Source organism: Dysidea avara, chromosome 4 (assembly GCF_963678975.1).
Source record: "Dysidea avara chromosome 4, odDysAvar1.4, whole genome shotgun sequence".
NCBI classification, from domain to species: domain Eukaryota; kingdom Metazoa; phylum Porifera; class Demospongiae; order Dictyoceratida; family Dysideidae; genus Dysidea; species Dysidea avara.
This window is the reverse complement of record NC_089275.1, coordinates 35,883,190-35,896,726: the sequence shown is the minus strand read 5'-3', so window position 1 is coordinate 35,896,726 and position 13,537 is coordinate 35,883,190. Positions and strand designations below refer to the sequence as shown.

The following is a 13,537-nucleotide window of genomic DNA, read 5'->3' as shown; positions in this document are numbered from 1 at the left end:
AAATTGCTTGGCAGTACAAGACTGTCGAGCTAGGCCGCAGGCCTTTGAGAGTGCCCATATCTTGTTGTTCTCCATATATCATCAAGATTCTTCTTAAACAATGCCACGGTTGGTGCAGAAATAACATCTGCTGGAAGAGAATTCCACAAATTAACTACTCTGTTGGTGAAAAAATTATGCCTCACTAGCAGCCGAGATCGAAATTTAAAGAGTTTACGGTGGTGACCTCTGGTGGTATCGGTATTACTCAAAGTGAAAAATGAGGTAGGGTTGATGTCATAGTAACCATTCAATATCTTGTAGGTCTCAATTAGATCTCCCCTTTGACGTCTACAATACAGTGAATATAAACCAAGTCTCTCTAGACGAGTTCGTATGGTAAATCAAATAAACTAGGTAATAACTTGGTGGCACGTCTCTGTACTTTCTCTAGGAGATCAATATCTTTCGCCAAGTAAGGGCTCCAGACCTGGATGCAATACTCCAAGTGAGGTCTGACATACATTTTGTACAAAAAAGTCAACAAGTCAACAGAAAAAAGTTTGAAGGACGAAACAACAGGCAATAAACTTTACCTATCAAATCATTTTCCAAACGCTGGTCACTCCTCAACTGCTTTCCTTCAGGGGGAACTAGTATAGAAGGTAGGTGGAGTTTTCTAGCGTTTTCCATTAGCTAGTAGCTAATGAAAAGGCATTCTTTTTTGCCTGAAGTGGAATCAGCACTTTCGAAGTATATACAGCAATGTTTACAATTAAATAACCTACAAACACTGATAGCTACTTCGTCTAAATAACCTACAAACACTGATAGCCTCCATAGCTACTTCGTGGACGTCAACAAACTTTTCATCTGCAGAAATCACCACCCTTTTCACTCTTTCCTCTTCCAATTCCGGTGCGACTTTTCTAACAAGAGTTCCAAACGTTTCGGCTTCGCAGGAACATTGTATTCTTAATAATTACTACGTCTCACTTTACTACAACACTCAACCACTCATTTAAGGACGAGTTTATCGACAAAGAACATTCACCAGCCATGTTGAAATGGTCACGTGATTTACATTTATTTTTGGAAACCAGAAATTGTGACCCGCCGCATCCGTGAAACATAAAATTTATTTGTCATGGCCTAAGTGTAGTATGTAGCACGAACTTGAGGGTATCTATGGTGAGGGGTAGCTATTGTCAGTAGGTGAAGACCTTTTTTTTTTTTTTTTGGTCTTCAACCTACAGCTAGGCTGAAGTTGCAATATTTACACAAATCGAACGCTCAAAATGTAGACTCGTTCGCTCGCTCGAGACTAGCCGAAACACGTCTCAGCTTAATTAATCCGGGTCAATCCGGGTCACATCCGGGTCAAATCCGGGTCTGACCCGGATTGCTATCCGGGTCAGTGGGTCATCCGGGTCAGCAGTAGTGACCCGGTTTCAACGTTGTTTTGGGTGATGTTTTTTTCATGGGCCACGTCCAAACCTTTGTGGTCCCTAGGCCTAGTATACAACTGTGTGATACTGTACAGATATAAAATTACTGTAATATGATTATGATTAAAGTACCGGTAAAGGCTCAGCCTGTATACCGGATCTGCACACAATAGTACAATTAACCATTATACAAAAATAAATCTCGAATCAAATAAGTGATTATCTAATAAGGATTTAAAATTATTTACAGAATTTACGTTAACTACAACTGCAGGCAAAGCGTTCTACGGCAATCATTAATTCAGTAACCTATTAAAAAATATTTTGATCGACAGTTTAATCTTGAGTGATATTTGAAAAGCTTAAACTGATGCCCCCTTGTAATGGTGGTATCGGAGTAGGTATATAGAGTGGAAAAGTCTGATTGAAATAGTTATTGATAATCTTGTAAAGTAGTATCAATATGGTTGTTTCATGAAATTGATATTAAAAGTTCCCAAAATGGCATTTCTAGGCAAAAATATTCCTGGAGGGGCATGCCTCCAGGTCCCCTATAGAAGACTCATTTCGAGGCTCATGTTGCGCACTTTGCTGACTGCACTGTTCGCTTTTTAGGCGCCGCCTGTCCGTTCGCCTAACTTTTGCGAAGAAGCGGGCGGCCCCAGACTATTTCTTGATCACGTGGTTTGACCTTTGCTGCTTTCATGTGGTCAAATTCGCATACGTCCATAGGCGTGGCAAATCCGTAGGTCCGATTTCGAACAGAAGCACAGGTGAGGCGTAAGAGGATGTGGTAGACGCTCGGGTAGACACGTCTTCGAAAATATTGTCGAATAGCTAGCTATTGCATACTTTTACAGCCTGTAATGGCTATAGCCACGCCCTCAGAAGCTGGCGGATATGACTACAACTTCACCAATACTCCACCAGATACTCTTGTTTGTAAGATATGTCACCTTCCCAGTAGAGATCCTTATCTGAGCGTGTGCTGTGGACACAATTTTTGCAAGTCTTGTTTGGATGATTACAACAGAGCCATTACAATTTATACTAATGTTTGTCCAGTTTGTCGCAGTGAAGAGTTCCATAGTTTTTCCAATAAACTAAGTGATCGAGAGATCAAAGGTCTTCATATAACGTGCACTAACAAAGACAAAGGTTGTGAATGGCAAGGTGAGCTGAATTGCATTAACAATCATCTTGAAAACAATGAAGGGTGTCAGTTTGAGGATGTGACATGCACCAATGGGTGTGGCCTGGTATTAGAACGCAAATACATGGCAACTCATGTTGAGATTACATGCCAACGTCGTCAAGTTCACTGCCAGCACTGTCTTATTGTAGGAGAGAGACAGTTTATTGAGCGGAAGCATAAAAAGAAGTGTCCCAAACTCCCCCTACCCTGTCCCAATATGTGCGAGGAAGTGAATGTCCCACGTGAAGATATGGAAGTGCACAGGAAGGTGTGTCCTCTTGAAATGGTCCAATGTGAATATCACAGTGTAGGATGTGAGGAAATGATGGTACGGAATAAGAGAAAGAAACACGACGAAGACAAAATGGAGGAACATTTGATGATGACAAAGCTTAAACTTGCCAAAACTGAAGACAAGTTTCAACAAATGGAAGTGTTGGTTCATCGTTTAATCAACAGCACTGGATCTTCCAGTCATCTTATTGACACAACACAATGGGCCTCTCATTTAAATACCATAGCAACAAGAATTACAACAGTCATTCAGATATGTCCAGTAACTAGGGACCCGTCGATTTCGCCAGCAAAATTTTTGGCATAATGGTTGGGTAAAAGCAATGAGCAAAATGCTGGCATAATAGGTGCAATTTTTGTGAAGTGGACATAAAAATTGCACAAAAGATCGAGATACTCTAATAGAACAGTCAGACACGCTAAAATATCGACAATGCATAGCTAATTGTTACAGGAACAACAAGTGACAATCGAGGTACCCTAATAAAACAGTCACACATGTTAAGCAATATTAGCTGGCTTCTTGCTTTACATGTTAGAAGTAATTTTTGATCGAGATACTCTAATAGAACAGTCACTTTAAGGCGAAACTATAGCTTTGCACTTGTAAATATTCAATTAACAAAGATCAGTGCTGAGCAAAATTTATAATTCTTGAGCAAAATATGGAGCATAATAGGTGAAAAATAAAAGAATTGCTGGAAAGAAAAATAGGTAGAAAAAAAGCAAAATAGACTGGTCCCTACCAGTAACACTAAAGATGTCACAGTTTGCTGAATACAAAAAGAAGGCTTGGTGGACAAGTGAACCATTCTACTCTCACAGCAAAGGATACAAGTTGTATTTACGACTCATTCCTGCTGGCATTGGTAGTGGAAAAGGTACTCATTTGTCCATATATCTGTACCTTACAAGTGGTCCGCATGATAATGAGTTATCGTGGCCATTGAGAGGAGGGTTTTGTCTCAAGTTGTTGAATCAGATCAGTGACTGTGAGCATTATTCAAAGACAAAAATCTTTGGTGATCACACTTCAGGTGGTAGAGTCAATGAAGGTGACAGAGATATATCATGGGGATATAGTCAGTATATATCCAATGAAGAATTTCTTAAAGTTACATCTAAGTGTCAGTATTTAAAAGATGATTGCGTTTTTATCCAAGTTAGTAAACTGTAGCACATTATATTTGATATTATAGTATAGTGTGCTGGCTTCATACTGAAGAAGTTCACTAGCACATACACATGCACACAAGCACGCAAAAATACATAAACACATGTTATACTAATTATATACGTGACTGCATTTTCAATCAACTTTGTTAATTAGAATACTTGTTTGCACACCTACAATACATTCAGTGGTATTTGCTTGCATTATAGTATTAGTAACATTTGATTGTAAAAACATTTAGGAAAGAATGGAAGCTGTCAACCAGCAACTCCGTCTTGGGCATCCTATTCAATTTCACTACACAGTTACTGCATGAACTCAGGTCATGTACAGCTACTAAAGTCAATCTTTTGTCATGCACAATGCTGTATAGGTTGACTAGAGGCTACTGAATTCCACCTCAATAATTCTTTTTGACAATATGTAAGGTGAATGCACTGGTTTATAGGTCTTTGGAACCACATATAGCTAAAGCTTGTCGGATTAGTGTTTACTGCATGTGCACAGGCTAGTTTCCATAAATTATCTATAATCAATTAATTACATTAAGGCTATTAACTTGAAAACAGGACATGTGGACACAATCTACAACCTGTCACATAACTGATATAGCTAATATCTCAGTATTGGAACAGAATACTGAATATCTACTGAATACTGAATATCTAAGACTAGATTATATAACTGATGCAAGTTGCAGAACGCAAATATTCTTTTCCAGTGCTGAGATATGTGATAGGATGCAGTTTGTGCCCACGGCATGCCTTAATTGTTTTCGCAGGCCCGGTCACATATGCTCGAGCATATGCTAGTCTCGCGTGACTAGACCCTATTTTTCTCGGGGTAGTTCTTATCGGGTTTCAATTGCCTTCTGTACAAAACCTCCAGTGCCCAACTAGTAGACTTGATAATTATAAACGCCCTCGCTTATTAAAAATTGATAAGCGCACCGAGAAAGCTCGCGAGAAAGTAGGGCCTAGCCACCCCGAAGGCCACCCTAAGTACATGCTGGCATACAACGTGAGGTGAAGAAGTAGGCAAATAAGGTGTAGTGACCATACCCGGTACGACAGTTTATAATTGACCACACCTATCATTCCTTGGGTAATCCCCTTAGATATAATCGTGATCAGCACTTCGTGAATACAGCGCTTCGTCGGTCAACATCTCGTAAGTTTACTACTTACCATCGACTGTGCGAATGTCACATGTAGCTATATTGTGGTTCGCTATACTGTATTTCACCATAGATAATATACCCCTATGATTTCACATAGATTGAATAGAGGCGGTGCCAAGTGCCTCTAAAATCTGCTATGATTTTTTACTGGCATAGTATAGCTAATAAAACTTGACAACAACCATTCGTGCACTAAAGGTAGTACACAAAAGCATTTCCTGAAGGCGCTGCATGAAAGGAATAGAAGCAAAGGGGTTGTGTTAGCTAAGTATGAAACCAAAATAGAGTCAACAGAAATGTGGCTTGTCACTATAATACTTGCCATACAACACCATAGAATATTATGAGGGTCTCCAGCTCTCTAATCTGTGACGACACAATGTAGAAACATTTGGATTGTGGTCATCAAGGTTTATGCAGTGTTTCATCCTCAGTGAGAACATGTTGTGAAGGGCTGATATTCGCTTAATATATCATAAACCAATGATGTGCGTGTGTGTGTGCTCTGAAACTATGTATACTGTATCTAGTGTCTGCATCTCTAAAAAGGATACTGCATACAGGGGTTTACTGACAGCCGTTATGTAACAGAGACAATTATATGTACAGTATTGCTTGAACATAACTTCACGGTGCATACGTTTTGCATGTACACATGTGAATTCATCATGCACACGCAGTTCAGTATCAGGTACACATGACTACATGTTGATAGATGGTCTCGAAAATCATAGTACTACTGAGTAGTAATAATATTATTGATGTCTTTCATTAGGCTGGACAAGCTGGTGCAGTAATTACATGATACAGTAATCATCACTCATTGTCATGTCATATGACTTGTTAAATGACTGGGATGATACACCAGAAGACGAAAAGGAAGGTAAATGTATAACATTATGTATTTGTAGTGAATTTCATGGTCGTACATATAATACAGTGCGTAGGTGAGTGTGGCTTCATGTATGCTACAGACAGTACCACACATTCCTGATAAGTAGGCAGGGCACTATACATTAAGTTTCTAAGTATGCATGTACACTCGGCTTTCCAATTTTTCCATCAGTGCAATCTAGCTTGCATACTATTGTCACATATGATCTGATTTGATTTCTATAAAGCAGATCAGACCAACTGATTTATACCCAAATGACCCAAATTAAACTGGTTTCATTCCTGGTACATATCTGTCCTCTATACAGGTGTATATATGTTTATGGGTAAGTGCATCAACACTTATGCCATAGGGAATTGATTTCTTGCCAATAGTGCATTCTTGGTTTTTAACATGCTGTACTTATTTTTAATGCCGTTGTGTATGACATGAATGTATAAGTGTATAGTGTACGTGCTTTTATAACTGTGATCTGTATGCGAATAGTAAAATCACTTCTAATCAAGTCAGCAGTGTAACCACTTGTGTAAATTAATTACCTTGAATATACCCCACCCAATGCAACCATCTATACTTATACATTTTTGACTTATGTAATACAGGCTTTTGTGTACATACACACATGCACACGCACACACACTAACACGCACATACAGGGTGTATGTACGTATACCTGATAATTTTGTAGCACTACTGGTACTCAAAACATACCATCATTTGTTGTACCAACTGCTCCACATTGACTACCGACATAACATTGAGATAATACGACGACATTGCACCATTTCTGCATATTTTGACAAACACTTGAAGTCTGGTGCTAGTCCCAAAGAGTGTAATGACAGGATCCTCACTTTTCTGGAGGACAGGTTTTCACGTCATTGTGAATATGAGGAGTTCATTACTATCTTACGGAAACTGGTTGATATGCCTCATGCCCAGACTATCTTGGACCAAATGCAGAAAAGTAAGAATACATCTCTGTGTGTGCGTGTGTGTGCGTGCACATGTGTTGTCTGTGTGTGCGTGTGTGTGCGTGCACATGTGTTGTGTGTGTGTGCACATGTGTTGTGTGTGCACATGTGGTGTGTGTGTGTGTGTGTGTGTGTGTGTGTGTGTGTGTGTGTGTGTGTGTGTGTGTGTGTGTGTGTGTGTGTGTGTGTGTGTGTGTGTGTGTGTGTGTGTGTGTGTGTGTGTGTGTGTGTGTGTGTGTGTGGTGCATGTGTGTTAGTGTGGCGTGTGTGTGTGTGTGCGTGTACGTGCATGTATGTGTGTGTAGTGAGTGTCTGTACACATTGTATAACCATATGTGTAAACTATACTGCATGTTTTTCCTGTTACCATGATGTACACATTCATTAAACTATTGTAATGGCTGTTTGTATCATACATCCCACATAGTGTTATGGTATATGACGCTCATTGAGTCCATAAGAATGAGTCCTCCGGACTGGATGAGCTTCTGATGGTAAACATTGCATATACTTATGTATTACAGAATTGAATGAGTGCTTCGTTAAGAGGAGAAAGAAAGAAAAACTTCAAGGTATTACACCAATACTGTATGTGTAGTATGTATAATTATACCAGTCTAAGTTTACTTGTATACATATACCAATGAAAACTGTACAGTGCTTCTGGTACCTTGTTATAACTACATTAATGTAGAGGGGAATGTGTACGTGCATTTCTACTGAAGTTGGCAAATTACTAGTTCATAAACATTAATGGATTTGTACTTATGTATACTTACACAATGTAATTTGTACTAATTTTTATGTGACTAATTTTGTGATGTTTCTTGAGATCAGGTCACATGTAAATAATTCCTTCCACACCTTATAGCAGCTGGGGTAACACAGAGCAATGCAGCACAAGCCAGTAACACAACCAGTAACACAACTAGTAACATAACCAGTAACACAACTAGTAACACAACCAGTAACACAATCAGTGTGGTGGATAGTAAGAAGAAGGCTAAACCAGTAGTGAATGGTCCTACTAGTAATCACCAGCCAACTAGTACTGTCACTGGTACGTAAGTGTTACAGTGAGCATAGTTGCACACAGTGTTGGGAGTAACGTGCTACTTATGTAACGCGTTACGTAGTATTATTACTTTTGTGGTAACAAAGTAATATAACGAAATACGCTATAAAAACAGGTAATATAACTCAAGTTACTTCACTTACAAATGTAACGCGTTACCTAAGTAATATAGTTACTGTAACGAATCTAATATTACGTAATATTATTACTAAAAGTAACGAAGTTACTAATCTCGTTAGTAACCCACTGAGTAACGCCTTGCCACAACGAAGTAATGAAGCCTACTAAGTGAGGCTTATTCACCAGCTACTTACTTATATCAAGACTTGCACATTGTCCAACAACGCAATCGTGTCACGTGATAAGGTGGTAGTTTCACACGTGACAGCTTAAGGCTATGGACACAAAGTAATATAATATGTAATATTATTACAGTTACTTTATTTTATGGGTAATATGTAACTGTAACTAAATAGTTCAGCTGCAAGTAATATGTAATATGTAACTAGTTACTTTTATAAAGTAACTTGCCCAACACTGGTTGTACATATCATATGGGATGTGTAATATAATGTGTGTGTAGTGAGGCAAATGTTTGGAGTACACCTCGTAATTGAAAGGTTCCAGTGTCCATGTTCAGTAATGCCCAGTTGCTTTTGTATTTGTCATTTACTAAGTTCTTAGTTGTACAAATGGGGAACTGTTGTTAACTGGGAATGCTGTGGGAGCAAAATTCAACTGTCCTCATTTCACATAACTGGTGAAGTTTCGATTAGATTTTGTGTGAGACATGGTCTGCAGGGTACCAATCCTGCCCCCAGGAGGATTAACTTAGTGGTACTTAGGTGGCTTAGTCCACTGGACAAGACTCAAGTGCCTGAGTGGTGCACAGGCATTCCAGTGCTGGTCACTGGGCTGTGTTTTACACAGCTACCAGCTTTGTATGCGCGCATGTGTGTGTGTGGGTGCGTGCGTGCGTGCGTGCGTGCGTGTGTGTGTGTGTGTGTGTGTGTGTGTGTGTGTGTGTGTGTGTGTGTGTGTGTGTGTGTGGTGTACAGTAGGTGTGTACAAGTACATGTACATATAGTTAAAGTACTGTACATAGCGCAAGTGTATAAGTGTGATACTTTCAACATGCTGTGTGTGCTATTACAACAGTTGCATATAGTACGTACAGTATGTACTGTATATGGCACATCAGATATTGCTATGTGATATGTGCAGTACAATTCTACAGTATGTAAATATACATTTCTTGTACGTTAACTGTTGTTGTGTTGCTATTACACCAATAATTACATAATTATATGTAACTGGCCCTATACAGGAAACAGACTCACTACCAGTACACATACTTCACCTCCTACTGCTACAGATACTGGTATGCAGCCATGTGTCTCTGTGTATAATATGTATTACGTACATACATGTATACAGTGTATGTACTATTTGTAAAATTAATGTGCAGTGTACAACTTGTACAAAATGTTACTGTGCATTAAGCCTTTCATGCAAGTGTGTGTATATTTCAAAAGGTCGTTAATGTATATGATCCATTCCATTTCATTTGTAAAGTACAAGGACAGTTGCATCCTACCACTTTCATGTGATATTAATTCTTGACCCCAGCTACACCATTAATCCCATGTACTAATCATGGTGGAATATGACTAATACATATCACCTACTTACATGTGCATAGCCTACATTCGTATGACCGGATTTGCGATAAGGGGTCTTTCCAACACACGTCCAATTCTGTGAACTTGGGAGACCATAAATTAGTGTGTAAGTAACATATATATCAACCTGAAATTTTCTCCATCTTTAAGCTGTGTTGGTACTTAACTACTGGTCAAGTTTCAAGCCAGCAGCTTTTTTTAAATCAGAAGCTATGGATCATAAATTGCGTGTGTGTGGAAGACAACCTTTCGCAAATCCAGTCGCATTATTATGCTGTACACTGTATAGGTGATCGGCTATTTACTGCAGTTTGGAGAACAGTAGTTTTATTATTCAAATATTTTCATGGGTTGATTAAATAAATTATGCAAATATGTACTTTAAACAGCAGCGTGATTGTTATTGTAACCTGAGCTAAGTGATATTGGTCTACATGACTTAGAAAGATGTGTTAAAGTTTTGCATTAGTACAAATCATAGCACAAAATTGTAATGTTATAGCACCACTCCCCAGGACATAGCCAAAATAGGTGAGGCACACCTGACTGGTCTAATACACTCCAGAGTAGTGTGACTGTTCTATTAGAGTATCTCTACTGCTCCTCTATAGTATTGTTGTGGTAGTATCCATACCTATCTGTTATACCAAGCTTCATATTTAATTTATTTTCATCCTAAATTAACAGATGTCTTCTGACATAGTGATTGTCCACACATAGTGCTTCTTTGATTATTCGAAACTCTATTATCCGAACACACTTGGGTATCCGAACAATAGAAGTGACTGCTTTATTAGAGTATTTTGTGTAAGGTGTAGAGTACTGAACAGGGTTTTTGAACATGTCGTGGTCCCAAGGCGGTCAGATAATCTAGGGAGCACTGTAATGATTAAAACTATTTCCCTGTTTAGCATACAACAATATAATTTCTTTCAATGAATATTTCTAACCATGAAATTTCCCCAGACTATGGTTTGTGTATTAATTAAAACATTGTATTTTAAAAAATATATGCGACTGGGCCTGCAATAATAGGGCATGTGGGCACATGATTTTTGCCTACTTTTTCACACTTTCATCACTATGCTATGACATTGCATTTTTCAGCGCTTAGTAAGCATTTAATTGGCATCATGATGCAAGTTACAGAATGGAAATATACATTTCCAGTACTGAGATATGACCTGTAGAGTGATGGGGTGTAGTTTGTGCCCACATGCCCTGTTTTCACAGGCCCGGTCACATATGGGGTAATAATACGTACATACATCACTTGTCAGTAGTACATAGTTGGTTGCATGTGTATGTGGGTGTGAAAATACCCTCATTAGTGTAGTACAAAACTAACATGTGCACACATACAGTATGTATTTATGTATGTTTGTGTTTACCCATGAACTTATAGAAACTAGTGTTAGTCTAAAGGCAACTACTGCTACTGCCAAGCCACCTATTACAACTGCAGGCATTAGTAAGTATGCACACACGTGTATGTATGTAATACATTATGTGTCATGAGGTATGACTATGTACCTACGTATATACAGTAGAACCTCTCTAATCCGACACCTGTGTAATCCAGAATCCTCTCTAATCCAACCAAAATGTCATTTTCCAACACTTTTGTATAGAAAACAACCTCTGTAATCTGACACCTTTGTACTCCGTAATCCGACACAAAATTTGATCCGTTTTTGACCTTTGTAATCTGACAGAGAATAATAGCAACATTAAAAACAATCAAAGAAAATAATTTTAAGCTAGCAATCAAAGCATTTGATTAGTTGACCATGTTAATGTTGAAATACTTGCATGTTCTACAGTATAATTCATGTTTAAAATCTTGGGTGATCCGTTTTACCTGTAATTTACTGCATAATCTGACATACATAATTCTAGATATTGTTACAGAGGTGACTTGATAATCCAACAACCTCCTTAATCCAGCAAAATTTATGGCTCCCATTTAGTGTCGGAATAGAGAGGTTTGACTGTATTACATACTTGATTGTATGATTGTACTACTGTAGTGTAGCAACAGAACTATCAAGATAGTATAGTTTGGTTTCACATGCTTGTAGAACAGTTTGGATTTTGTCTTGAGATGCTATCCCACTAGGGGCCTGTGAGAAGGTTAAGTCTATGAACACAGGGAGTCAGAAATATGTAACTAAAACACTGTCGGTGGAATGCAAAAAATAATCCAGACCCAGTATCTTCAACAACATGCAATCTAGGCATGCACCAAAAGAGCCACAACAGCAGGGATCTGGAATCTTTTCTGACTTAAAAAAAATTGTACATATACTGACTCTGATGATAGGAAATCCCCCTGCTGACAACATGCTCATACTAGTAAAATGTTCACTTCAGATAATCGAGGTCATACTCTATTCACCTTATTTATTTATTAGTGCATATAATTAATTTGTATGTACTTATGTAGAGTGTGTTTAGCACATGACCACTATGGTAAAGTGTATGCGCCGCACAGTCTGTGATGTAGCCAGATATTTTGCCATGCCAGGCACTGGGTGGACTAGCCATTTGGCCATTCACCATACAAACATTCCCGTCTTTATTATAGACATTTTAAATGTGAAAAGGACCACCCAAAATGTTGTGAAAATGTATTCAGAAATGAATAGAAAGTAAATTGAATACTCTGGGATTGGAACCCATACCAACCTATGCAAAGTCAAGGAGTTTACCGCTTGGCTACAAGATCACTTAGCGTACTACAGTACTTTTAATAGTACTTATACTACTTTTCATATTACCCAAGTTGAATATATGTGCATTCTAGACTTGCAATTGACCGATGCCAACACTCATAATATCGGCACCAATATCAGTATTGGTACAGCTCTATTGAAATGTGTTGTGCATCACTATCTATTTGCTTTACCCTAATACTCTAACTGTTAATAATTTAACCTTACTCATTGCAAATGCTAACTAGATAGCTATTGTACTTCTTAATACAAATGTACTACAACAATTTACATGTCTTAATACCTGACTAGGATGAAACTTGAATAAAAGCACAGTCATGTCACACGATGACTTTGAACTGGAGTTGTCAACCCCCAAACAGAAAAAAAGAAAGAAAACAAATGCTGTCTAAACAAGTACTCCATACCATTTGAACTACGTATCAATCTAAGCAGTAACCACCACACAGCTAGATGGGTGCTATTGTCTCAAATATTTTCTAGGCTGTCTCTACTCAAGTTTTGTCCACACTTCAACACAACTCAATTGTGTGTACTGTCCACTGCACTAATAGTAGGTTCAATACCAACCTGTCCTTGTCTTGAGGTTGCCCATGGCTTATCATCACATGATTTACTCCCTCGGTACTGCAATCAAGTTACTCGTAGGGAAAGCCCTATGGAAAAACCCATCTGCTGGAAAGTAAAGTCTTGGCAAAGTTGACACAGACTTTAGGTTGTGCCAGCTATTCTTGTACAAATCATGGAGGTTATAAGCAATTGTTCATCAATGGATTCAGCCCACATCTTCATTACACTCTGGGTAGCTTATAGTAGGGCAAAGTAGCTTGATGCCCAGGTCTGCAAGCCCAGGTCTGGCTATGCCACTGCACACAGCATGTCCTGTGTAGAGTTGTTTTCCTATTA

At 38.5% G+C, this 13,537-nt stretch overlaps 3 protein-coding genes across 4 annotated transcripts in view; all 3 read left to right on the top strand.

Moving 5' to 3' along the window:
- Positions 1-2,143: 2,143 nt before the first annotated feature.
- LOC136253803 (TNF receptor-associated factor 4-like) lies at positions 2,144-3,223 on the top strand. Its single transcript, XM_066046460.1, has 2 exons — positions 2,144-2,200; positions 2,288-3,223. The coding sequence occupies exon 2, from the start codon at positions 2,294-2,296 to the stop codon at positions 3,221-3,223; it is 930 nt and encodes a 309-aa protein (XP_065902532.1). The 5' UTR covers positions 2,144-2,200; positions 2,288-2,293.
- Positions 3,224-3,676: 453 nt separating this feature from the next.
- On the top strand, positions 3,677-4,406 carry LOC136253802 (TNF receptor-associated factor 5-like). Its single transcript, XM_066046459.1, has 2 exons — positions 3,677-4,078; positions 4,332-4,406. The coding sequence occupies exons 1-2, from the start codon at positions 3,677-3,679 to the stop codon at positions 4,404-4,406; spliced, it is 477 nt and encodes a 158-aa protein (XP_065902531.1).
- Positions 4,407-5,019: 613 nt separating this feature from the next.
- Positions 5,020-13,537, top strand: part of LOC136254828 (serine-rich adhesin for platelets-like) — a 48,759-nt gene continuing 40,241 nt past the window's right edge. For both annotated transcript variants that reach the window (XM_066047585.1, XM_066047586.1), the window contains exons 1-8: positions 5,020-5,154; positions 5,208-5,260; positions 6,046-6,153; positions 6,854-7,132; positions 7,664-7,711; positions 8,011-8,199; positions 9,542-9,595; positions 11,302-11,367. In XM_066047585.1, the coding sequence (XP_065903657.1) occupies positions 6,099-6,153; positions 6,854-7,132; positions 7,664-7,711; positions 8,011-8,199; positions 9,542-9,595; positions 11,302-11,367 (691 nt within the window). In that variant the 5' untranslated portion in view covers positions 5,020-5,154; positions 5,208-5,260; positions 6,046-6,098. The remainder of the gene's footprint in view (positions 5,155-5,207; positions 5,261-6,045; positions 6,154-6,853; positions 7,133-7,663; positions 7,712-8,010; positions 8,200-9,541; positions 9,596-11,301; positions 11,368-13,537) is intronic.